Raw genomic sequence first — 23243 nt, 5'->3', positions numbered from 1 at the left:
TTGACGTTAATGAATGTCAGAGCGATCGTTTCATTATTTGCATATATTCTTTATTTCTTCGCTTATTTCAGTGGTTATTTATCGACAAAGGTTAAAAAGAACACTAAAGAAAATGATTTTAGTTAAAAAAGAGGCTTAATAATTAAGTTTCAAATGTGACTTTGTCATTAAATCACAATTAGATTAAATTATTAAATAAGACATTTATGCACGTGAACTTCCGAAAATGTAAAAAAAAAAAAAAAACTTTAACTCTGAAAGTATTATTTTTAGTAGCAGTAGTAATCATAATAACTGTAGTATTTGTTGTATTATTTATTATCCGGGCGGGCGGAGACTCTCTTGTCTCTTCCTCCGTGTAGCAGCAGCGCTGACTGGGGTGAGTTTGATTTTTACACCGCTAAATAACGGAGGTCCTTGATTCACATAAGTTTCACCGTTCAGAACTTTAGCTCTTTATTAATAGCACATAGTTTTGATCCAAACTGCGAGCTATTAACTGTTAAATATAATGGGGGTAGAAGCGGACGTTATTGTTTGTGTGTGTTGTTAAAGTGCTGTGTCTTTAAGAGCCTCGTGTTGTTACCGGAAGTGTGAGGGGTGTTTCCAGCTGACCCCCTCCCCTTCCATCCCTCCTCTTTCTTCTCCTCCTCCTCTCCAACCACCATAACCTCCCGCTCCGGCAACCCGACCTGTCAGCTCCGTCCTCCGGCACGGCATCACCGCAGCACCACCGCTGTCACACTGACCGGAACTCAACACGTTTCCGGTTCTCAGTCCGGGTCTATTTCAGAGGACGGACCAGGCGAGAGGCTCCTCCTCCCCCTCCTCAGAGAACCGGGGCCGTCTGGAGCGCGGAGCCCGGACTGTCATGAGCCGTGCGGCGCGGAGATGGCGTCCTTCCCCGGTTTGTGTAAGTCGGTCGTCGTCGGGCCCGCGGAGGAGGACGGAGACACGGACGGTTCCCTGCAACACATGCTGAAGGCTATCGCCGACGAGAGGAACCGACTCAACATCCGCCAGGAGATCAGCGGGCTGGGTGAGACGAGCCGAGACACTCCGGCCCGGTCCCCGGGTCTCTGTCTGTTTGTCCCCGTTGTCTTTGTCTTTGCTGATGTTCATGACTAATGTGGGCCCGTTTAGTGAAGTGTGAGGGGCCCCAGGGTCAAACCTTGAGGCTCCTCGCGAGGTTAAAGGGACATTTCGCGGGTTTTAAACGTGTGTAACGATTCTGACTGAGCCGTGAGCGCCCCCTGCTGCAACAACCAGCCGTTACTCACCTGATAATATCGCGGCTAAAGTTTGTTCGTCTCTGGCCTGAACCAAATCCCACAGAGAAAATCATCATCAGGAGTTGTTGGTCCACCGCCGCCTCCATCGGAGTTGGTGTGGGAGAGCGAGCCGTTTACGAAGTTTGTCTTAAAGGGAAAAATTGTTCGTAAGATTTCGTAGACTATTGTAGCTATGTTTATTCCATGTATTATTTTTATTTAAAGTGCTGGAATCCTGCTCTGGACATGTTGTGTCTGTTTGTCTTAAATGTATTAAGATAAAAAAAGAACCTTATCTTAACTGTCCCTTTAACTGATTACATCGTTGAGTTCAGTGAACGGTTCATCCTCTGGCAGACAAAACGTAGAAGTTGAATGAATGAAATAATGTTCGGAGAATTTGTTTGAATTTGAATAAAAGTCAGGTGATTTCTATTTTTCTATGGTCACAGGTCACATGTCACAGGAAAGTGAAGCTTCACTGATGAATTGACAGCGTTATTGATCTGATCAGTGTTGATTGACAGGTCTATCAGCTTCTGTTTGTTCTCATTTCCTCTTGTTTTCAGTTTCAGGGAGTAGTTTGACACGAGACTCTTTCTTCTTTGTAACCCAAAGTAAAAAATTAACTTTTTAAGTCTACAAAAGACAGAATTTAAATGATTTAGTTCCAGTGAATGTGTGGAGTTTAAACCTCTCTGCGAGCGTTTTCCAGGTCACTGCAGCTGTGACTGAACGTCTCACGAACTCTTAGATAACGATCGTAAAAGAATCCAGAATGTTCTCCGAAGTCGGTTCTTTAAACACTCATGTAGTTTGAAGAACATGATTTTGCAGAAACTGTTGCTAAAAATAGAGACAGGCATTTATTTATTTTTTTTAAATCATGGTCTGAGGAACTAAACTCCACACATACACACACACAGATAAATGTACAACAACAAAACAAAAAATACTTTTTTGAAACCTTTTTGAACTTTTTTAAATACACTTTTTGAGAAAGTTAAGTTAAATACAAGGAGAGATTTGAGTCGTCGTAAACAGGGTTCTAGAGTTAATGACGTGGTTCTTGTGCTTGTTGACAAGGTTTTAAATTGTATGAAATGGTTTCTGAGGCTTCGGAAACATGGTTCAAATGGTTCTAATGCTCATGCATGTGGCTCCAGACTTAATCCAACAGTTGTAATTTGCGTTTTCAAAGTTATAAAACTCATTAAATGGTTCCATTGCTTGTAGAGTCACTTGTATGATATATTAAATGGTTCTAATGCTCAAGAACGTGGTGCTAGGCTTAATTTGACAGTTCTAAGGCTTGTTTACAAAGTTCTAAAATATTTTAAATGGTTCTAATGCTCGTGAACATGGTTCCAGACTTAATCTGACAGTTCTAATGCTTGTTTCCAACGTTCTAAAATTCACTATATGGTTAACGCTCTTAAGCAAGTTGTGGAATTTATTAAAGGTGCTCGTTGAGGTTTTAATGCTGGTTAACGAAGTTCTAGAATTCAGTAAATGGTTCTAATGCTCGTGAACGTGGTTCTGGTTCTGTATTACGTGGCGCTGACGTGTCGTTTGGTTTATAAACGAAAAAAAGTGTTGCTAATTTCCATGTGACCTAAAGAACATCACGGCTAAATGACATGAGACAAGGATACAAACTGTATCATCAGGTCATGTGACACTGTCAGGTCACGTGACAGCATCATCAGGTCACAGGAAGTGATCTGGGTTTATTCTCCTTCATGTAAGAAAAAAGAAAAGCGCCTCATAAATTATTCAGACTGTTTCAGAAGCTTTTATTTTGAAAACAAAGTCAAACGTTAAAAAGATCGATTGGATTCTGTTTGATCTCGTCACCTTCAGGCTCTGCTGCCCTTCACACACACACACACACACACCTGCCTGTCTGTCGCCCCGGCAACTGTTGCCAGACGACCAGGCAGATGAGGTGACATGGCATTAAGTTCAAACTTCCTGTCAGAGAATCAACTAAACAAAAATATTTGGTCATAACTAAATCGATATATTGACCGTTTTTAAAAAGTTTTGTTTTGTCATTTTAATATTAAAATGTTTGTATTTTTTTCTTCAGGCTGTTTCAAAGACGACCGCATCGTCTTCTGGACCTGGATGTTTTCCACGTACTTCATGGAGAAGTGGACGCCGCGTCAGGACGACATGTTGTTCTACGTCCGCAGGAAGTTGTCCTACGTTAGCGCGGACAACTCGGACGGCAAGAAGGTGACGACACGACACTTCAATGAAGTAAAGTAGGAATCAGTCGATTTGAAAACAACATACGTGTGACACGGAGTCATTTATCAGCACGTTGTTATGCGTCGTAGTTTAAGTAAAGATTTTTTTTAAATGGTTCTAGTTAACAAAGTTCTAGAATTTATTACATGTTCTAAAGACGGTTAATAAAGTTAAAGAATATATTAAATGTTTCGAAAGCTCCTTACCCAGGTGCTAAACATTATTAAAGGGTTCTAAAGCTGGTGAACCAGGTTCTAGAATTCATTAGCAAGGTTCTAAAGATGGTTAACAAAGTTATAGAATTTATTGAATGGTTATAATGCTCCTAAACAAGGTTCTATAAATTATCATATGGTTTCTAAAGCTAATGAAGGTTCCAGTTGTATGTGTAGTTCTTAATTTAATTAGAGCGCCCCCTATAGTGTAAATGGCCGCTTCAAGAATCAACCGTGTTAAGGTGGTAGTTTTCTAATTTACTGAAAACTTACCGACACAATTGTGAATTTTTAAAATTATTTTTATCGGAATGATTTCCATATCGTCTCCGGCTGACTGACGTGTGTCTGTTCGTCGTCTCTTCATAATCACGTTTCTTCCACACACTCGTGCAGTCTGCCCTTTGTCTTTGTCCTACGTCTGCCTGTCTTTGTCCTACGTCTGCCTGTGGTTGCCACGGTTACACAGTAATGTCCTGCGTCCAGGTCAACTCAAAAAGCTGCCGTCATCCTCTTCACCATCCTCGTCTTCATCGTGTTATTGTTCCAGACAAACATCAGATCAGAGGGGGATTTCCCATCAAGCATGTTCCCTTTTTTTCTCACAGTGTAACCGTGGCAACAGTCCCCGTGCTCTTAAACGGCGCGTGAGTGAAATGAAATGTGACACATGGAAACATCGTATCTCCCTGAGGACTCGCCGACCTTTAACTTCTGTACAAAGACAGCACACACACATTGTGTTTCATCTGTCTCAATGAGGACATTCCTTAACCTCTTACCATCAAAGGTCTCCAAAATGTCCCCAGTTTTTCAAATGTCCTCTTTTCTAAGGTGTAAAACATAAAAAAAAAAGGTCCTCATACACATACACTCATATTCTGGTTCATCTCTCTCAGTGAGGACATTCCTTAAACTCTTGACCTTACCTTAACCATCACAGCTACAAGCCCTTAACCCTAGCCAAACTGGAGGTCTCCAAAATGTCCCCAATTTTCAAAGTGTGCTCACTTTTATGGTGTAAAACTAAAAGAAATTCCTCACACACGTTTTTGTTCATCTGTCACATTCCTTAACTTCTTACCTTTACCATCACAGCTATAAGGCCTTAATCTAACCCTAGCACCAGGTCTCCAAAATGTCCCCCGTTTTCAAAGTGTCCTCACTGTCAAGGTGTAATAATGGTCCTCACAAATACACACAAATGCTTTAAATGCTAATAAATGTAGAGAAACATTTTCAGGATGGTAACACTGTCACCTTTGACTCTCTGTCACCCCTACCCCCCAGGATTGGTCTCCTGACTATAGTCTGTCCGTAGAGAGCTCCTTTAGGGCTCTTGAATGTAGCCACGATCAAAGGTTGGAGGCCAAACGCCTGGTGACCTTTGAGCTTTTTTCCCTCCCTCACCTGTCAGACTCTGACGGTCGTTCCTCATCTTAACCCCCCTCCCCGTCCATTAGTGTCTCCCTCTCCTTGAATGTGACGGAGACACTTTTTGTTTGCTGCCTGTTTTGTCTAAAACTAGAGCTTCTTTTTTTTTATGTATTTTATTTATTTATTTATTTATTTAATTTGGGAGTGGGCAAGGTAAGTAGACAGGTAAGTCAGGTTGTTTATGTGGTGGTGAAGCCGGATGAGGGAAAATAACTGACCAAAACAAACAAAAAAAAAAAACTGTTAAAAGGAAAAAGCATGCTGCATAATAATACTATAAGATTTAAGTTTCATTTACCCAACTTTGCAACTTGTTAGATTGAATGTGAAGCAAACTAAGCCAAGCCAAGACTGCCAGCAAAGCAGCACGACTGTATTTCTGCTGTCAAAGGGGCGAGAAAGTCCTGACGGTGCTGGAAAATGGCCACATGAACCTCGGAGACTCACTTAACTAATTGGAACAGATGCACTCCAACACAAGAGATGCTGTGTGCTGCAGTCTTTGGTGTGCCCATACAGTCCAAGATGTGCATGAGTCACAATGGGTTTGGAAATGCTCTGATCTCGTACTGTAGCATGCAGGGAGCCCCGCGTTTGCATGAGAAAGGCACTTTTTTTTTCACCCCCCCTTAAACTGATGGATTCAACCAGGGCATGAACATGCGACCCCACTGTGTGTTGATTCTCCTCCTCTCCTGAATGAAGTGGATTTATAATGAATCCCTCCTTCAAGTCCTAATCACTCCAAGCTGTGCATTCAAGGTCAGAGTATGTGACGGGAAACACGCACACACATTAAACTGTAGTAAAGTCCTTTTACTTTCCGTGACTGAAAGGAATCAGGAAAGGAATCATATGAATAGTCGTTAATATTTCCTAACATTGGTCAACAGATCATCTTACGCGTTATGGCGTGTTTCCACTAGCACGACTCGACCCGCCTCGGCACGGCGCGGCACGGTTATTTTGCTTTTCCATTAGCGATAGTACCCGGTACTTTTGTTTTTTTTTCCTGTGTCGTCACAGGAAGAGAATCAAAGCGAACAATGCCGAACTGTAGATCAGTTACTTCACAATCCTGGAAACGTGGGTTCATCTCCAACATTTAGCAAAGGAAATGTCTAAAATCTCATCATTTACCACAGAGGTCCGGTGTATTTAGCCACAGCACAAACCCTGCCGCTGTATTTCAGTACAGACAGGAGTCTTTTTTAATTCACTCGTTCTAATGATTCAGTTACACGGAAAACAACAGCTTCACAAGTCACTGTGTGTCGTATGAAACAAAGTCCCGGCAGTTTCCTGCAGCCTTGCTGTGATGACCCCGCCCACGTTGGGGAGGTTCTATATTGCGATGGAAAACCGACCAAACTGAGTCGAGCCGAGGTGAGGCGAGCCGAGGTGGTACCATGTAGTGGAAAAACACCATAAATGATGGAATAGTTTGACTTGTGGGTTATTTTTTTTTCTTTCTTGCAGAGAGTTGGATCCGGAGAGTCAGTATCACTATGATAATATAATACTCAAGTCAGCAGAGGTCAAATATAATGTTTATTACAATAATGTTGGCATCAACACTCTCAGTAAGGAAGCAAACACAGTATATGCCCATTCCCCACATTATTGAACCACTGGGATATTCCTTTAAATCCAACCAACTCCAGCTGTGCACACTAGTTCCTCTTTCTACTTCCTCCTCGTGCCTCCTCGTCTCCTCACAGGAGGTCTTGTTCACCTGCGTCCTCTTCCCTCCCGCTGTGTCTCTAGGCGTTTGCGTGGTGGACGGACCTCATGGTGGAGCACGCAGAAAACTTCTTGGCCCTCTATGCCATCGACATGGACGCCGCTCTGGAGATCCAATCACCCGAGAGCTGGGACAGTTTTCCTCTCTTCCAGCTACTCAACGACTTCCTCCGGACAGACTGTGAGCGCCATCACTCGTCCAACTTTTATATTCTAGCAACTTCTGGCGTTTCTCATCTTCTTCTTCTTCTTCTTCTTCTTCTTCTTTGTCCCCCCGCAGATCACCTGTGCAATGGAAAGTTCCACAAACACCTGCAGGATCTGTATGCCCCTCTGGTGGTTAGATATGTGGATCTGATGGAGTCCTCCATCGCACAGTCAATTCACAAGGGCTTTGAGCGAGAGTCCTGGGAGCCTGTAAAGTAAGGAGCCTCTGCTTCCGTAGCCAGGCTGTAAGACGGGTGAAGACGCAAAAGTCTTTTATATTTAGATGAGGCTGGAAAACCAGTGACAGCAGATCTGTAACGATCTCACGGCTTCTCTTTCAAAGAAGAAGCAAAATAAGAAATTAAAGAATTAGAATTTACGTATTCTCGAAATAGCCTTTTCACCAATTCATGTGTGTTGGGGTCAGGGCAACATCTGATGTGTCTGTTGTGTTTGTTTTTGGTGAACTAACCTTCACAACGTGTCGCTAGAAACTAAAGGTGTCAGTTTTTGTTTTGCCGTCATTTTGTCTGTCGTGGCTTCCACACTTTTGATTTTTGCACAGATTCTCAATATGCAATTTATTAACGTGAGAGACGACGCCATTAATTTGTTTTATCTTGGTCTTCCTTTGTTAACCTATTATTTTAGTATCATTTAATACTGTATATCTTTGTACGTCTGTTTTACTGAAGGTGTTTTCTTAGATTGTGTGTGTCTTTGATGAAGCACTTGTTTCCATTTCTGTCTTCGACTAATTTAAGATTTTCCGTTCCTTTTATGACATGGTTGTGTTTTACATGGCTTCTCTGCAGCTCCCACTCCACTGTTTTTTCTTTTTGTCTGTCTTTTTCTGCAGGAGTTTAACAAGTAATCTGCCCAATGTGAATCTACCAAATGTCAACCTCCAAATTCCCAAAGTACCAAATCTGCCAGTGCCAGTAGCAGGACTATCAGTTAACCTTCCACAAATGCCTAGCTTTTCTACCCCGTCATGGATGGCTGCTATATATGACTCTGAGTGTGTATTCAACGAGTTTACCCGTAGAATCCATTGAACTAACAGAGGCTGCCTTGGTATGAAGATGCCGCTCAGATGTAGATTATGATTATGGACACGACAAAATATTAAACAGCAACACATTTCCTTTGTGAATCGGTCCAGAAACTAAATATTAACGATCATAAAGTTCATGTTCATGCCAAGGGCACTCTGAGAGGTGTTAGAGTAGATGGGGTTCTGCTTTTCTTTTCTTTTCTTTTTAAAATGAGAGGCTGAGACACTCTCATTTGTCCTAGCATGCATGCTCTTGAGCTGAGGTGTGGAGATACAGGTCCAAACAAAACCACTTTATTATTTATTGTTATTGCTCCTATAAGGCTATATCTGGGATTTACTGTGCAGATCAGTATGCTCCGATTTGAAAAACATTTGCAAGGCATGATCTGAAAAGACGTATCTCCCAAAACCATTTTTGCTGCAGAATGTAGAGTCTACATGTCTGTAGGTTCATTTGTGACCTTGATCACCTGATCGCAGTCTGACTGGGGGAGTGGAGAGTGGAGAGTACGCTGAGGTGAAGATGATAACCTGGAGAGGCCCGGTCTCTTACATTCCTCTTCTTTTTATCACCCTCCCTCCTGCACTTTCCCAATCAGATGTAGTCAGGATGCACACAAAGGTCTGCATGGTCTGGTAATTCTCCCAGGGGCCCCACCAGCCCTGGGGACATGGACACCGAGAGAGGGCCTGTGAATCAATTTGGAAATCTGTATTTCGTTGGAAAGCGTAAACGGGACAACTCCTTTGCACGCCCTCCCTCACTTCTCCATTCCCATCCCTGTCTTGACATAGTGTGATTAGCTGCTGTCTCTGCAGTGACTTGACCTGCATGTGGCCACTTCACATCCTAGTCAATAATCATACTCTGCAGCATGGTTATTGGTTTGTTTAAGTACACCCTGTCTGCTCCCGTTCACCCATACACTGAGCGTCCAGAGACAAACGTCTCAACGGACCTGTCAGTATATGGTGGGAGGAAAACGGAAGTGTGTTTAGGTGTAGAGGAACAGCATCCTCCTTTGCACCTGCCACAATATCCCCCTCAATCACTTTTCCTCCCCCTCCCTTCCTTCTGACCCCCGACCTCTCTCTCCAGCTGTGTGATGTTCTGTCTTCTCACCTGCGTTTGTGTCTGCGTCCATGGCAGCAACGGCTCCGGGACATCGGAGGATCTCTTCTGGAAGCTGGACGCCCTCCAGACTTTCATCAGGGACCTGCACTGGCCCGAGGAGGAGTTTGCCAAACACCTCGAGAGTCGCATCCAGCTCATGTCGAGCAACATGATCGAGAACTGCGTCAAGCGGTGTGTGTGTGTGTGTGTGTGTGCGCACACGAATGACTGATCGAAACAGAAATATTCACATTTCCCTTGCATTGCAGCACCAGGATGGCGTTTGAATCCAAGCTGACAAAGAGCAGCAAGTCCACAGATTTCCGCATTTCTCCATCCTTATGCACTATGTTCAACGTGATGGTAGATGCCAAGGACCAATCAGCCAAATTGTGCGCTATGGAGATGGGCCAAGAGGTAAAACCTGCATCCGGAACAGTGAGGGCGCGTTAACGTTGTCAGTTTATTCATTTCATATCCACCGACGTTAAAGCCCGAGTTTAAAACGACGCCTTGTTGTTGTCGCAGAAACAGTTCCACTCCCAAATAGACGAGCTGATAGAGGAGAGCGTGAAGGACATGATCCAGCTCCTGGTCGCAAAGGTAAACCTGTAGAGCAGACACGACTATAACAGAATAATAACTCATTACAAGTCATGATTGCATCAATGTGTGGATGGTTTGTTTTACTTCCCCTCAGTTTGTTGCCATTCTGGAAGGCGTGTTGGCGAAGATTTCCAGATATGATGAAGGCACTCTCTTCTCCTCGTTCCTCTCCTTCACGGTGAGATGAAGCTTATTTTTCCCTTCAGTCCCAAAGTGAGATTCATGGGCTGCTAGTAAAATACTCAAGATACTAAATGAGTCCATAGATTCACATTGATTTATCACCAAACGCTCAGTAGCAAAAGTGTCAAATAACAGAATTTATCCTTTTTGTTGTGATTTCAGGTGAAAGCTGCCTCAAAATATGTGGATGTACCTGTAAGTCTAATAACACCCTACTGCCCTGTTTGCTCATGGGTTTGTGTGTGTTTATTTAAGGGGAAATGAAGATAAAATAACTATATTTGTAAGTGTACACCCCCTATATATATACATAATTGTAGTTTTCCATTACCCCAAGACACAAAGGGTGGGGTGAGGGACATAAATGCAAACTTTGAAAAATGAACAACGTACACAGCGACGTGAATAAGTGTGTCTGTGTTTCCTTTCCTTGTGGTGCAGAAACCTGGCATGGACGTGGCTGACGGCTACGTGACCTTTGTCCGCCACTCTCAGGATATGCTTCGTGATAAGGTCAATGAGGAGGTGTATATAGAAAGGTTATTTGATGTAAGTAAGATGCCATCTCCTCCTTACAAGAAGGGAGGGGCCTTCCAAAATGTGGCAAAACAACAGGGCAGAGAGGGATAAGTCCCATTTTGAGACCAGGAAATGTATTTCAGCCTGGCAGAAGAGGCTATTTTCTGATCCTCTCCCCCTCCTCCCCTCTTTCTTCCTGTCTCTCTTCTCTCTAAACTTTAGCCGCTGCCCTCCACATAATGGTGTGCATAGCCACAGTGCTTTTGGGCCTTTGTGTGTTAAAAAAAAAAGGAAACTTTTATTTACAAAGAGTCCATAAAAGCACCCTCAAAAACCAGGATTATCGAAAGCAGTGCTCTCTGGAAATCACAGAACTATCCGCAGTGATGGTGTGTCAGCGGTCGCTCGCCCCTGTGCCGTATGCTGATCGGACACTTTCCGCAGAACACATGTCAGTCGCCCTAAAGCATTGACACTCAGCCCTTTGTGGTCCAGTCCATGCGGGGAGAACCCGTGCAGTTTTTCTACCAGCGGTGAAAACGATGCACCGCCGCTGGATGGACCCGAGGGACATAATGACGTGTCAAACTCGGGGGGCCGACATGTCACATACCCTCGGTCTGTCAGAGCAGTGGTTCCCAACCTGCAGACAAACACACCACCACCAGGGGGTGAAATGATTTACAGGAAATGGAAGAACCTTTCTACCTGTTTGAGGAGGAGGAGCACTTTCATTTTACGTTCACTTTTGATTATTACAGAAAAAATGTCACTTTAATATGTAATAATGTAATAATTTATTCCACCAGTCAGTACAAAACCCCAAAGAAGGGGCGGGGTCTCGAGGAAAAAAGTCTTAAAACACAAAATGTTTGATAGTTAAGTTGCTTCTTTTGATACTTCACAATATAAACACGTTTATGACGTGTAATATGAAATGTAATAATGTGACAGTTATAACCGAATGTCTTATTATTAACTATTATACAGTATATAAATATTACTTCCTCACTGGCAGCTGTGCCTCAGCTACACTCACTGTGTTTGTAAGGAAGAGGTGGGGCCACATTTGACACCTCTCGCCTTTAATTTATAGTTCACAATAGTTGCAGATCTGAGAGATTTTTTTGTTGTATCTGTGCACATAAATAGGCCTGTAATTAATCGCGATAACCAAATCTGTGTACTCTTAGGGCTAAAATAATGTTTGAAGCAACATCCCCATCATACCGCACATAATCAGACTTCTGTATTTGTCTTTTTCAAAGAACAGAAAAAAAAAACAGAGACAGTGCAATCCCAAAAAAAGGAAAAAAGAAGTGACTTCCACCTGCTTATGGTAGTTATGGCAGTTATGGTTCAAATCTTAACTTTACATTCTAGTATCGCATAAACAGCTGCTGCAGAAACCAGTGAATAAATAGGAAGGTTGGGAACCAGTGTGTGAGAGGGTGAAGAGAGCACTGTCTTACAAAAACATAATCCTCACGGGATACATTGACAATAATGTGTCTCCCCATATGTGATTTTTAACAACACATAATGCCGTGATGTGTGTGTGCTTCATGTCATTCAGAAAGAGTACGTACATACCAGGTGTTGTGACGCTGTGATCGACACACAGACACAGGCACAGACACAGGCACAGACGTTGATGTTGGCTGTAGAAGCACGAGCCTTCTGCCCACATAGATACTTTGTCTTTTCGTTGTCGTCTTGGGAGCGAGCGGTTGACGCTCATGTGAAGTGGGTCTGCTTTTGTCTTTGAGGTGTGTGTGTGTGTGTGTCAGTATCTTCCTTACCTGTGTTCTCTGAGTAAATCTCGTTGAATTAGAAGCCCCGCCCCGCCAGCTGTGGATGCTTCAGTTTGAGCGTTTTAAGTGAAATAATGTCAGTGTTTCTCTCCTCCATCCGCATGCATCTCCAGTCATCCTCCCATGTGCATGCACGTGACAAAGTGTTTCCTCAATGTTGCACAGGCTGAACTTAATCTCTCTTTCTTTCACTACAGTTTATTTCAATCCTTTTGATCTCCTCCTTTTTCTGATTAACACCATCCCTGCTGCCTCCTCTCTTCGAAAAAAAAAAGGAAAAAAAAAAGTGGCACTTATCTCCAACGTTGCGTTGCGTTGTTTTATCACATTATGTTGGTTGGCATGATTTTAGAGTCAAATAATCTTCCTGTGTACATCTTCTAGCATGACCCTCCTCCTCCTCCTCCTCCTCCTCCTCAGACTTCTTGCCTCATTTGCACATAGAGCAGTCTTCCTCAGCACATCCTCTGCCACGCACCCACTCTGCGAGGTCTGCATGCTCTGCACGCTTAACTCGACTGTGAAGTGGACAGGCATCTGCATATCCAGGCCTCAAGTTCAAACCCTTTATTGACCAAAATAAAAACCTAAATCTACAACAACAACAAAACTCCTCTCCCACTTCTAATCCAGGCCTTAATCCAGAACCTTCTTTGCATTCCTGCCTACTCACATGTTTCAAAGTGGAATTCTTTTCCTTGGTATTGGAGGTATGACAAGTGTTTCTATCAGACTCGGCTGCTCTTCTCTTGTATCGTCAAAGTCGCAGATTGTAATGGGACGAGACAACGGTACAAGAAAATAGCACCGCCGCTGCTCCTCGCCTGCCAACCATGTACTCATTTTCATTTTATATTTTTCTGTTTTTTTCCTGATGAACTTGTGTCAAAAACGATCAATTTTCCAACTAGAATGTCGACTTGAAACTAATTATAAGTAAAAGGCAAAGTAATTGCCTTCAGTAATTGACGCCGGTAATTAGCGCCATTTGTAAAAAGCGGCGGCTTTTTTTACAAATTATTAACTCCGAGAACATTCTTATAGTATTGCACTGGGTAATTACGGTTCACAACAGGTCAATAGCTCATTATTTTTCTTTGAAAATGTTGCTGTAGTTTTAACAGCTTTCTCTAAAATGACCTTTTTTCAACTCGAATGAATGCGACGTGTGTGAATGTCAAACGAACGTGTGTGTGTGTGTGTGTGTTTGTCTCTAATTACAAGCTCCCCTTTCACTTCATTTTCTTGACTCAGTTCTGTTCTAATTAGCTCCCAATTTATCTTTACGTCACATTAATTAGTCGTCAATAAGTCATTAGGTTTCATGTTTGATTCATGAGTATCTCAGTGAGCAGCTGATACCTAATTATGTGTCGCTAATACATTTGAAGCCTCAACTTTAAGCTCAGATATCACACGTACTCTGTACAGTAACCTGTATTTTTGCTTTAAAGGAATACTCCAACTATTTGCATGTAGCTTTGTATTACTACAATAGGGCTAGTATTTTTGGAAAAACGGTGCTTTTCAACCTCAGTTTCCCCTGAGCCGAGAATTATCATTCTTTTTTTTATTACATACCCACCAGCTTAGCTTAGGGCAGTCTGTGGCCAAGTGGAAAGGGAACTTGGCTTGTAAATGGAAGGTCGCCGGTTCAAGTGCCCACCAGGTCGAAAGGGCTGGGGTACCCAACCCCCATTGCTCCCCGGGCGGGTTAGTGGCAGCCCACTGCTCCTAATTCTAGGATGGGTCAAAATGCGGAGAATAATTTCCCTAAGGGGATTAATAAAGTATCTAAAATAACTTAGCTTAGTTGGCGGTGGTAAAGTTTGGAAAATGAAAACTTCTGACTTTTATGTTTTTTTGTGACAGGGAATGTAAACAGTGTCCGCTATCTTTGCTAACAGTTACGCTAACAGGACCAAGTGTCACCGGTGGCCACGTAACAAAGAAAAGAATAAAGATATTTCCCAACTCAAGGGAAACTGAGGTTGGGAAGCACAGTTTTTCAAAAACACTAGCCCTGTTCTAGTAATACAAAGCTAAAGGCAAGTCGCTGAAGTGTTCCTTTAATTCAGCCTGTTAATTGCATCGACGCCCGACTCCCGACTCATGAAATGCAAGAACGTTGTGGAAGTGGGTTTGAGACTCGTCATTAATCCTCACTAACTGCACACGCGGGTGGAATGAAATGTAAAACCCTTCACGGAGGTTTTATTGAAGTCGTGCTGAAACATACACACGGGGGTGCTTGAACGCCGACGTTATTGTCAATCTCCTCCCGCGTGTTTAGCCGCAGTCCGCCGCGCGTGTCTTTAACGGTTGCCTCGATGTCTTGAGGATGTGTGTGTGAGAGTGTTGTGTATCTTGCTGGAGAGTGTTGTGTTTATGTGTTTCAGCAATGGTACACTGCCACCATGAACCTGCTGGGGACCTGGCTCACTGAACGGATGGATCAGCAGCTCCACGTCTACCAGCTCAAGATCCTGATCAGGATCACAAAGGTAGGCCAGCAGAACCCCGGCAGTTTGGTAAAACCAGAGGTGGAAAGTCAGGAATTACATTTACTCGCATTTCTGTGATTGAGTAGGTTTTTAAAGTTTGTAATTTTACTTTTACTTGGTAATGTAAATACGAGTTCTGAATGCACTGCAAAAAATGCCTCTAAAAAAACAAGAAAACATAACCATTATTAGGGGAAAATTACTTAGATATAAATGGCATTATCTTAATAAAGTCATCAGGAATTACATTTACTCGCATTTCTGTGATTGTGTAGGTTTTTAAAATTTGTAATTTTACTTAGTGAAGCAATGTACTTCACTAAGTAATTTTTAAAAAGAAATCATGCACCAGAAACTTTGGCAGTGAATGATTAGGACAAATGAATGATGACGAGGACGACAGGTGACTGATGAGGACAGGTGAACTGGCACTAATTAAGGTCCCTGAGTAAGAGAGAAAGTTAAAGCATTTGTGACCTTTGACCTGTTTTGAATGTGTTTACATATTTTATTTTGTCAGCACTTTAATTTGTAAAGGTGTGCCTTTAATTAAAAAAACAATTCCTTTTTGCATGAGACAAGAAATAATCCCAACCTTGTTAAAAAAGTAACTTTTACAAGTACAAGCTTTTTACTTTTACTTGAGTACATTTTTAGACCAGTAATTTACTTGAGTAAAGTAGTTGAGTAAATTTACTAAGTACTTAGTAAAGTACTTCAATACTCTTTCCACCTCTGGGTAAAACAACTACAAAGTCACTGCGTCCTCACCGTCCTGACGCGTCCCCGTGTCTCCCTGTAGAAAAAGTACAGGGACTTTCGACTGCAGGGCGTCCTCGACTCCACCCTGAACAGCAAGATGTACGAGACCGTGCGCACCAGGCTGACCGTGGAGGAAGCCAGCGCGTCAGTGAGGGAGGGAGGAATGCAGGGCATCTCCATGAAGGACAGCGACGAGGAGGACGAAGAGGACGACTAGAGCCTGTGCACTGACACTGCAGCCCCCCCTTTTCCCCTTCCCCCAAAACTCCTCACCCTGCACCCCCCTTTAACACTTTTGACTTTAGCCTGGTTACCGATGCATGTACCAACTCAGATAGCCACTCTAGGACCTCTTTGTCAGCTCGAAAAATGCCTATGAAGGAACTATTAACTATAAAAAAAAAATAGTAACTTATACGGAAAAATCAAAATCAAAAAAAAAAATGTTTAAAAAAATAAAATAAAAATAACCACGATTGGCAGTTTAGCTGTGTCATGATAAAGATAGCACCTATCTTTGTTTCATTCATTTCTGAAACCATTCCTATGTGTTACTAAGCAATATGGAGAACCATTTGTTTGAAAATGTTGAGTGAGATTAATAGGTGTGTCCCTGTCCAATGCAAACCTATATGGCGCTTCTTTGTCGTATTCTACATTCATTAATGGTTACACTGTCGTGATGAAGAGTGTGTGCGTGTGCGTGCGTGTGTGTGTGTGTGTGTGTGCGTGCACCCTTTCCTTTGTCTTGTCTGTTTTTAAGTGAATGCCAACTGCTTCAAACTGAAAATAAAAACCTCTGTATTTGTTTACGGCTGTTCCAGACAAACTGTCGTCTAACTCACGGTTATCAACATCAACAGTCGGTCGAGACCTGCATTTTTACCATGTGTCAATGCTATGTGATTTCATCTCAGTTACTAATTAGACGCAGGTTCAACAGGAGCCATGAACTTCAACAAGTGGGTATTCTAGAGATGCAATATTCTCATAGCTCCATTTTGATAACTTGGGAGATTCTATTTTTATTTCAACATTCAAAGGCCTTGAAACAGGTTCTATTTTAATTGAGTTGCACTTTTACAGAGAAAAGAGCAAAATAAGTAATTTTTTTTATTGAGAAAAAAAAAAAGAGAAAAAAGAAAAAAGGTTGGTCTGTCTTTGTTCTGTAATTGTGTAGAATGAGATGTCAGGCATTTGTTTGGGTGTCAATGTTGTTTTGTATATATTATATAAATATATATAAATATAAAATGCTGTACATTGCATTCTGAGCCATTGCTGCATGCCCGTGGGTTCCCACCCTCCCCAGATGCTTTTTGTTTTTCCGTGTGAATTAGCTGGTGGATTCATTCTTGCTTTTGCCTTATGAACGCCAACAGTTGTAATATGCAAGAGCTGTGGCCTCGAAATAAAAAATACTGTACATGTGCATCCTCTGTCATGTGTCATCCTCACTTACTTCCTCCGAGTCTCATCAGAGTAAATGGCGAAGCACAGCCTCCCCGTATGGGAACCGTCACATTTTCAATATCGTTGCGTGATGAAAAGGGATATTTATCGCCACACGCATGAACGCGAGCCAGTTATTCAAATACGTTAAGTTGTTCCGTAGCTCAAAGTTCAAATTGGTGCCAGCTCGAGAAGCAACATCGTGACTTCTACTTCTGTCATGTAATTGTCCAATATGAGTTCTGAATGCACTGCAAAAAATGCCTCTAAAAAACAAGAAAACATAACCATTATTAGGGGAAAATCACTTAGATAAAAATGGCATTATCTTAAGTATCTTCAGCCTTGATAAGTAAATTAGATAAATACACTGAATTCAAGTCAATTACACTAGTACCTATTTTAATTTTTTGCAGAGTATGAATGAATTTGAACTGTAACACAGGTAATTTGCTAATTTTATACATTGTCGTTGAGTATACTCACATAATAGGATATTGGTACTGAGACTCAAGTGAATACTCCTCCTATGTTGTATGGCGACGTACTGACAGCAGAGGGCGACCTTTGGAAAAATCCACCAATCAGTGGTTTTACTGTGTGAAAATCCATTTTCCACCACTTTAACCTCCACATGAGGGTCCCGGGGGGTGTCTCTCTATGTGTCCATCACAGGGACACATAGAGAGACAAACAACCATTCAACTCTCACACTCTTTTGGTCAATTTCGAGTGTCCAATTTACATAATCCCGGAGAAAACCCACGCACACACGTGGAGAACATGCAAACTCCATGCAGAAAGGCCCCAGACTTTTACATGATGTATAATAACACATTGGACCTATTAAACAACACTTTAATATAACAATATCATAGGGACGTATACAGCTATGATACTATTATATGAATGCAATGTGATGGACAAAATGAGTTCATCATTTATTTAAGTTATAAGTCAGATTTCATCACCGCCCCGGCTAAAATCCACTGAGGATATACAATAAAAAGCAGCTGGGACACCTCACAGGGGCAGGCTTTCCACGATTGTGAACATTTGACATTTGAATAAAGTACAATCTGTCACAGGGCCACTAATCAAATCAACTATTTGTATGAAAATACATGTCTGTCTATTACCACATAAGTTACAAGTCAGTCGTTTGTTTTTTCCAAGCAACAAAGCACTCACTTTTTTTTCCAAACGAGTGAAGCAATACCAAACAGAGGACGCTGGCGTTTGTACAAAAGAGAACAGAGTCAGATGTTGCTAAGGAAACTTGAGTAGCAGAGCTATACGTGATAAACAATCTGGTCTTTTCTCCAAATGTTGGAGAGTTCTCACTGGACTTAGTAAACTCCCCTGTAACAGAGAAGTGGGTGTTACTATAAATCAGGGTTTAAAAACGGGCCACAAAATAGCGTGACGACTAGAGAATATCAGCGCGGATAAAACACTATTCTAAATCATCGGAACTTTAAATATTCTGGGGCGAGGAAAGCATCGTGTACGCTGATCTACTGTAAGGCGAAGTTCCTGAGGACAGAACAGAAACATGCTTCACTCGGGGGCTGAATTTTGTGCAAAAGAAATCTCAACAATCTTTTTCTAATAATTAAATAGATCTCAGGACAAAAAAAAAACCCATTTCCATGTTGCAAAGTGGAACCACATCTTTGGTTACAAATAAAGCATCAAGCCACCAAAATAAAAACAACACTACCTATAAACAAAAGTAGTCCCAACCACTTCAGTATGTTCTAGTCTCGAGTTGCAGTGGATGTAATTAGGATTTTTTATTTGTGTGTGTGGGGGGGGCACTGATCTAAAGAAAATAACTATGTAAAATTCCAGGTTATTTCGTTAATTTTCCAGCTAAAATAAGATATAATATCCCTACACATAGTTAAAAAAGAATGTCCTAAATCCCTATTTTTTTAGGACATAGTAGTTCTAAAATCCTTTTCCACTAGAAATTAGTACTTGCTCAACGTGGGCGGAGTCATCACTGCAGAGCTGCATGAAACAGCTGTGACTTTATTTTCCATTTGTTCAGTCCTTGCTCCATGACCGGAGCACAGACTCCAGCAGTGCTGTCGCTGCATACGCCAGACTCCTCTGTTAAATATGGAGATTTTTAGACATTTCCCTGGTAATTGTTGGACATCAACCCACGTTTTTTAGGATTGTGAAGTCTTTTTAACTCATCTACAGTTCAGCATTGTTCGGCTTGATACTTGTGTCAGACTTTTGCTGTGTTCGTTCCGGTGGAAACACGCCATTAATCACCATTTTTCCAAACTCTTACGTATTTATCATCACGTCCATGACGCCTGCTGGCGATGTTTCTCTTTAGCAGGATCAACAAAACCTGAGAAGGTAAAGGAAGGGGAAATTCTCCGGTAAAGCTCGGATTAAAAAAGTGTAAGGATTGTTTTAATCTCCTTCACACGGACACAAAGCCCAGAACTACACTAAACCGTCCTGAGGCGACAAAATCAAGCCATGACTTCAGTCTAATCACAATGAGTGTAGGAACTTGTGATACTACTCTTCTTAAAAGCGGAGTCACTGCTTTCACAGTCATTTAAATAATAAAAGGTTCATTTTGACGCTTTGTTTTCACTCTGATTTTGATTTTCTTTGCCGTTGCGTCAGCGTTAAAAAGGCGTCCTCATCACAACCACTGCAAACATGAAACATTGCCGCGTGGGGGGGGCGGGGGGGTGAATTCTTTTGGCACGCATTGCATCGTGTCCAACACAGATACCTACATGAGCTTACATGTGCTATAACCACTGAGCTTTTTGACAGTTTCAGGTAATGAAAGCCTGAGAATGCAGGAAAATATTATATAGACGGAGCCGTGTGCAACCACCGACACACAATCTCCAAAAATCATGAATCTACACAATGACCAGTGGACAAATTAGCAAAAAGTATTAAAAGAAAAAAACAAACAAACATTGGCTGACTATTGATATATATATATATATATATATATATATATATATACAGTATATATATATATATATTACAAAACAATATAACAATATAAATCCCTCTAAAAAAGCAATAAATGTTCACATTATATGATGTAACAAAACTTAAACAAAATAAGCCATAAGTACATTACACAAGACAGCAGTGAGATATTTGGACAATATGTGAATATTAGGCAGGGAAAGAGTTCTCTTCACGTGGGACAAAGAGCTCCGTGGGGCGGGGGCGGGGGTGGGGGTGGAGCCCCAAAGCGGTTAGTCTGATTGACGGTGACAAAGTGACAATGCATTCGTCGTGAGACCTTATTGAAGTGGATCGCGTCAACTCGTCCCAGTCTTTATGCTTCGGGGCTTTTCTTGTCTCGTTATGGTCCAAAGATCCCAAGTTTTTTGTCATGTAGCCAGAATTGAACTCGCTGGATTTTAGGCAGTAACACTGATAGTATAGTGCAAAACCGGACAGAGCTGCTGCTGCTTTTTTTTTCTTTGCTTTTTTTTTTTTTTTCCCTCACGCCAACTTAAAACAGGTGCAAACACTCAGCAGGATAACATTTAAGACGAGAAATAAAGGACAAAAACATAAATATCAAAAAACCTTTTATCAGTATAAAAAAAGTAATAAGGTTATTTCATTTAATCAAGAGTCCGGCAAAAAAAAGGCCTCAGAAAAGTTCTCCGATCTTTTTTTTTTTTGTTTTTTTACAAATTAAGTGCCCGTGGGAATTGTCCTCAGACGAGCGACTCCATGCTCTCTGCAGGGTCCGACTCGTCCGCTGTCACCATCACTCCGTTAGTGTCCATGTGCATGGGGCTCAGGCCACACTCTCTGTTACTCACCAGGCTGAGCATGGCTTTGTAAAGGTACTGGTACTGCTCCTGCGCACAAACAACCACAGGTCAACGACAAATCACCAAATAATGAACACAGGTAAATATATTGACACAAATCTACTTCCATATTTTACCATAAAATATACACTTTTGGTTTGCAAACATCGGAATTTTGTCACTTGTTCTTTGTGCTGTGGTTTTTTGTTTGTGATTCTGACCATGGGCGGGGCTTAGGAAGCTGCCTGCTTATTGGCTGTCCGTAAAACTGTAAGTATCTAAGGTTTGTCAGATTACCAACGTTAGATAATCACAATTATTAGCTGTCGCTCCAAAAGTCAATAGCCAATCAGCAGGCAGCTTCCTAAGCCCCGCCCACGGTCAGAAACGTCAACAAAAGACCACGGTGCAAAGAACAAATCAGGGAGTGAGTCGGAGCAAACAAAAAGTGCACTTTCAAACAAATGAAATACAATATTTCTGAATGATTTAATCCATATTTTATTTGTAATTTGTGTATTGAGATGTTGTGGTTCATTCTTAGATAATTGTTTGCTCAATCCAGTAAAAAACAAATAACAACATAAAATACAGTCCTGAACGATCAGATTATTGGATATTTAATGTAATGTAATCTAACCTGTATTTTGTTTTGGTTTATTAAGAGGAGCATACAGTACTTACTATATGTGGAAAAAGAAACCTAATGCGAACTAAATGTCTAACAGAAATAACAGGCTACAGCGAACAGAGCTAAACAAAGGCTGGATGATGGATTTAATTTTCTCATTTCTCAAGAAAAAACAACTCTAAATAAATCCTTAAATTGAGGCCATTAGGTGTCATTAGTCATTTAACCATGTATTATTATTTTTGCTGCTTTTTAGTGGCCTTGAATGCATTCATCCCACTGTAAACATTGCTGGATGACATTAAAATGAGCCTGTTGGCCACTTGATGGCAGCAGAACAAACACTAAACAACTGTGTGACAAACCCAGAGGTGGCCATTAACACACAGATGCAGCAAAGACTGTGAGCGACATCTGATCCAGTGCCACATGTCGCCCACTTCTCACATGTTCAGACTGAAACTCACTATATCAGTGAAGACTCCCGGCCTCATGAGGTTGATCATCTTTGCCACCTGATAGATGTCGACGACGCCCTCGTTCTCCAGCTGCTGGGAGAGCGTGGTGAGGGCGCAGAACATTCCTGCCGACACTGCTCCGTACCTTCGTGACAAGATTCAACAATAAGCTCTGTGTGTGTGTGTGTGTGTGTGTGTGTGTGTGTGTGTCAAAGCCACATTCGTTTTTTTATTGTGTTGTCAACATCATGACATGTAAAACAAGTGTTACATGCAGAATACAGAATACACACATAATATACTGAGTCGACGAGGTGTGATGGAGACCAGTTGTTAAAGCAATCACTGTTCTATTCGAACATGAAGCATTATGTTAGCGTCTGGTACAAAAGGACACACGGAGCTGTCTGTGTTTAGTCTGTGGCCACTTCAGGTCACGTCTGAGTGTCTAGACTTAAAGTGAAGAAGAAGAGGAGCATTTAACCGATGCTTTCATTAGTCTGTGAGAGAAAAAGTTGTTATGATTGCCTGGTTCCCGACACTTAAACATGGTGTGTTTGTTTATCCTGGTGACTGCCTGCAGATTCTCAGAGCTGGCAAACGCCAAACGACTCGACACCCGAGCCACGGAAAAACTCTCCACGTTTGAAGTGCCCCCATTTAGTATCCGACGGGTTCAAACAATTTACAAAGGTAAAGGTAAATGACGTACTCATCGTGCACGATGGTGGGGCCGTCTCGGGTCATCGCCTCCTCCTTGATGACGCCGATGAGCTCAAAGGTGCTGCTGAGCGGAGCATCAGGGTTCGGCCATTTCGGGCACTGAAAATGTCTCACTTCCAGAACATAGTCATCCTGTCACACACACACACACAAGGCAGAAATGTCAACACACATACTGTACATACCGTGATATACATGAAAGAACAGGACACGGGATACCTGAGTGGCTTCTAAGATGAAGTCATGAATGATGATCTGCTCCTCGTTTGAGAGGCACAGTCTGTCCTTGCTGATGAGTGTGACGGTGAAGGCGATGCAGTTCATGGCCTCTTCACGACTTGGCCAGTAAACAAATTCATCCTCAGCCTGCGGAGAAGAAGCAGCAGCAGCGACATCAGTCTTTTTTTTCTTTTGTTTTTTTTTTTTAAATGAAGCAGACCTAAATAACAAATGAAACA

The 23243-nt window shown here is 41.9% G+C and overlaps 3 protein-coding genes across 6 annotated transcripts; 2 read left to right on the top strand and 1 right to left on the bottom strand.

Moving 5' to 3' along the window:
- The first annotated feature begins 611 nt into the window (after window positions 1-611).
- LOC122766097 (uncharacterized protein KIAA0930 homolog) lies at window positions 612-4013 on the top strand. The gene is made up of 2 exons (XM_044020712.1): window positions 612-1039; window positions 3364-4013. Exons 1-2 carry the CDS (start codon window positions 892-894, stop codon window positions 3543-3545), a joined length of 330 nt encoding a protein of 109 aa, XP_043876647.1. The 5' UTR covers window positions 612-891; the 3' UTR covers window positions 3546-4013.
- A 2255-nt stretch (window positions 4014-6268) lies between these two features.
- On the top strand, window positions 6269-16514 carry LOC122767123 (calcium-dependent secretion activator 1-like). 4 transcript variants are annotated; one of them, XM_044022494.1, is made up of 11 exons: window positions 6269-7103; window positions 7203-7344; window positions 7989-8150; window positions 9340-9495; window positions 9573-9720; window positions 9832-9906; window positions 10004-10087; window positions 10255-10287; window positions 10534-10641; window positions 14825-14929; window positions 15732-16514. In XM_044022494.1, the coding sequence occupies exons 1-11, from the start codon at window positions 6971-6973 to the stop codon at window positions 15906-15908; spliced, it is 1323 nt and encodes a 440-aa protein (XP_043878429.1). In that variant the 5' UTR covers window positions 6269-6970; the 3' UTR covers window positions 15909-16514. The 4 variants fall into 4 exon arrangements, with proteins under 4 accessions (XP_043878429.1, XP_043878428.1, XP_043878431.1 ...); XM_044022493.1 differs by having other exon boundaries at window positions 9573-9741; XM_044022496.1 differs by lacking the exon at window positions 7989-8150.
- A 4215-nt stretch (window positions 16515-20729) lies between these two features.
- On the bottom strand, window positions 20730-23160 carry LOC122767125 (receptor-type tyrosine-protein phosphatase gamma-like; the record flags this gene model as incomplete). Its single annotated transcript, XM_044022498.1, has 4 exons — window positions 20730-21021; window positions 22072-22207; window positions 22775-22917; window positions 23005-23160. Coding segments are annotated over 4 exons (582 nt in total), but the record flags the coding sequence as incomplete, so codon positions are not given.
- Between the last annotated feature and the right edge of the window lie 83 nt (window positions 23161-23243).

Source organism: Solea senegalensis, linkage group LG3, assembly GCF_019176455.1.
Source record: "Solea senegalensis isolate Sse05_10M linkage group LG3, IFAPA_SoseM_1, whole genome shotgun sequence".
In the NCBI taxonomy this organism is placed as follows: domain Eukaryota; kingdom Metazoa; phylum Chordata; class Actinopteri; order Pleuronectiformes; family Soleidae; genus Solea; species Solea senegalensis.
Note: the sequence above shows the minus strand (reverse complement) of the source record. Positions and strands in the feature narration are given on the sequence as shown.

Excerpts from the sequence above, each read along its gene's own strand:
- LOC122767123 (XM_044022493.1), top strand. The coding sequence starts at position 6,971 with ATGGTGGAGCACGCAGAAAACTTCTTGGCCCTCTATGCCATCGACATG. Across the intron at positions 7,345-7,988 it reads GAGTCCTGGGAGCCTGTAAA|GAGTTTAACAAGTAATCTGC; the intron begins GTAAGGAGCCTC and ends CTTTTTCTGCAG. Across the intron at positions 9,742-9,831 it reads TAAAACCTGCATCCGGAACA|AAACAGTTCCACTCCCAAAT; the intron begins GTGAGGGCGCGT and ends TTGTTGTCGCAG.
- LOC122766097 (XM_044020712.1), top strand. The coding sequence starts at position 892 with ATGGCGTCCTTCCCCGGTTTGTGTAAGTCGGTCGTCGTCGGGCCCGCG. Across the intron at positions 1,040-3,363 it reads CCAGGAGATCAGCGGGCTGG|GCTGTTTCAAAGACGACCGC; the intron begins GTGAGACGAGCC and ends TTTTTTCTTCAG.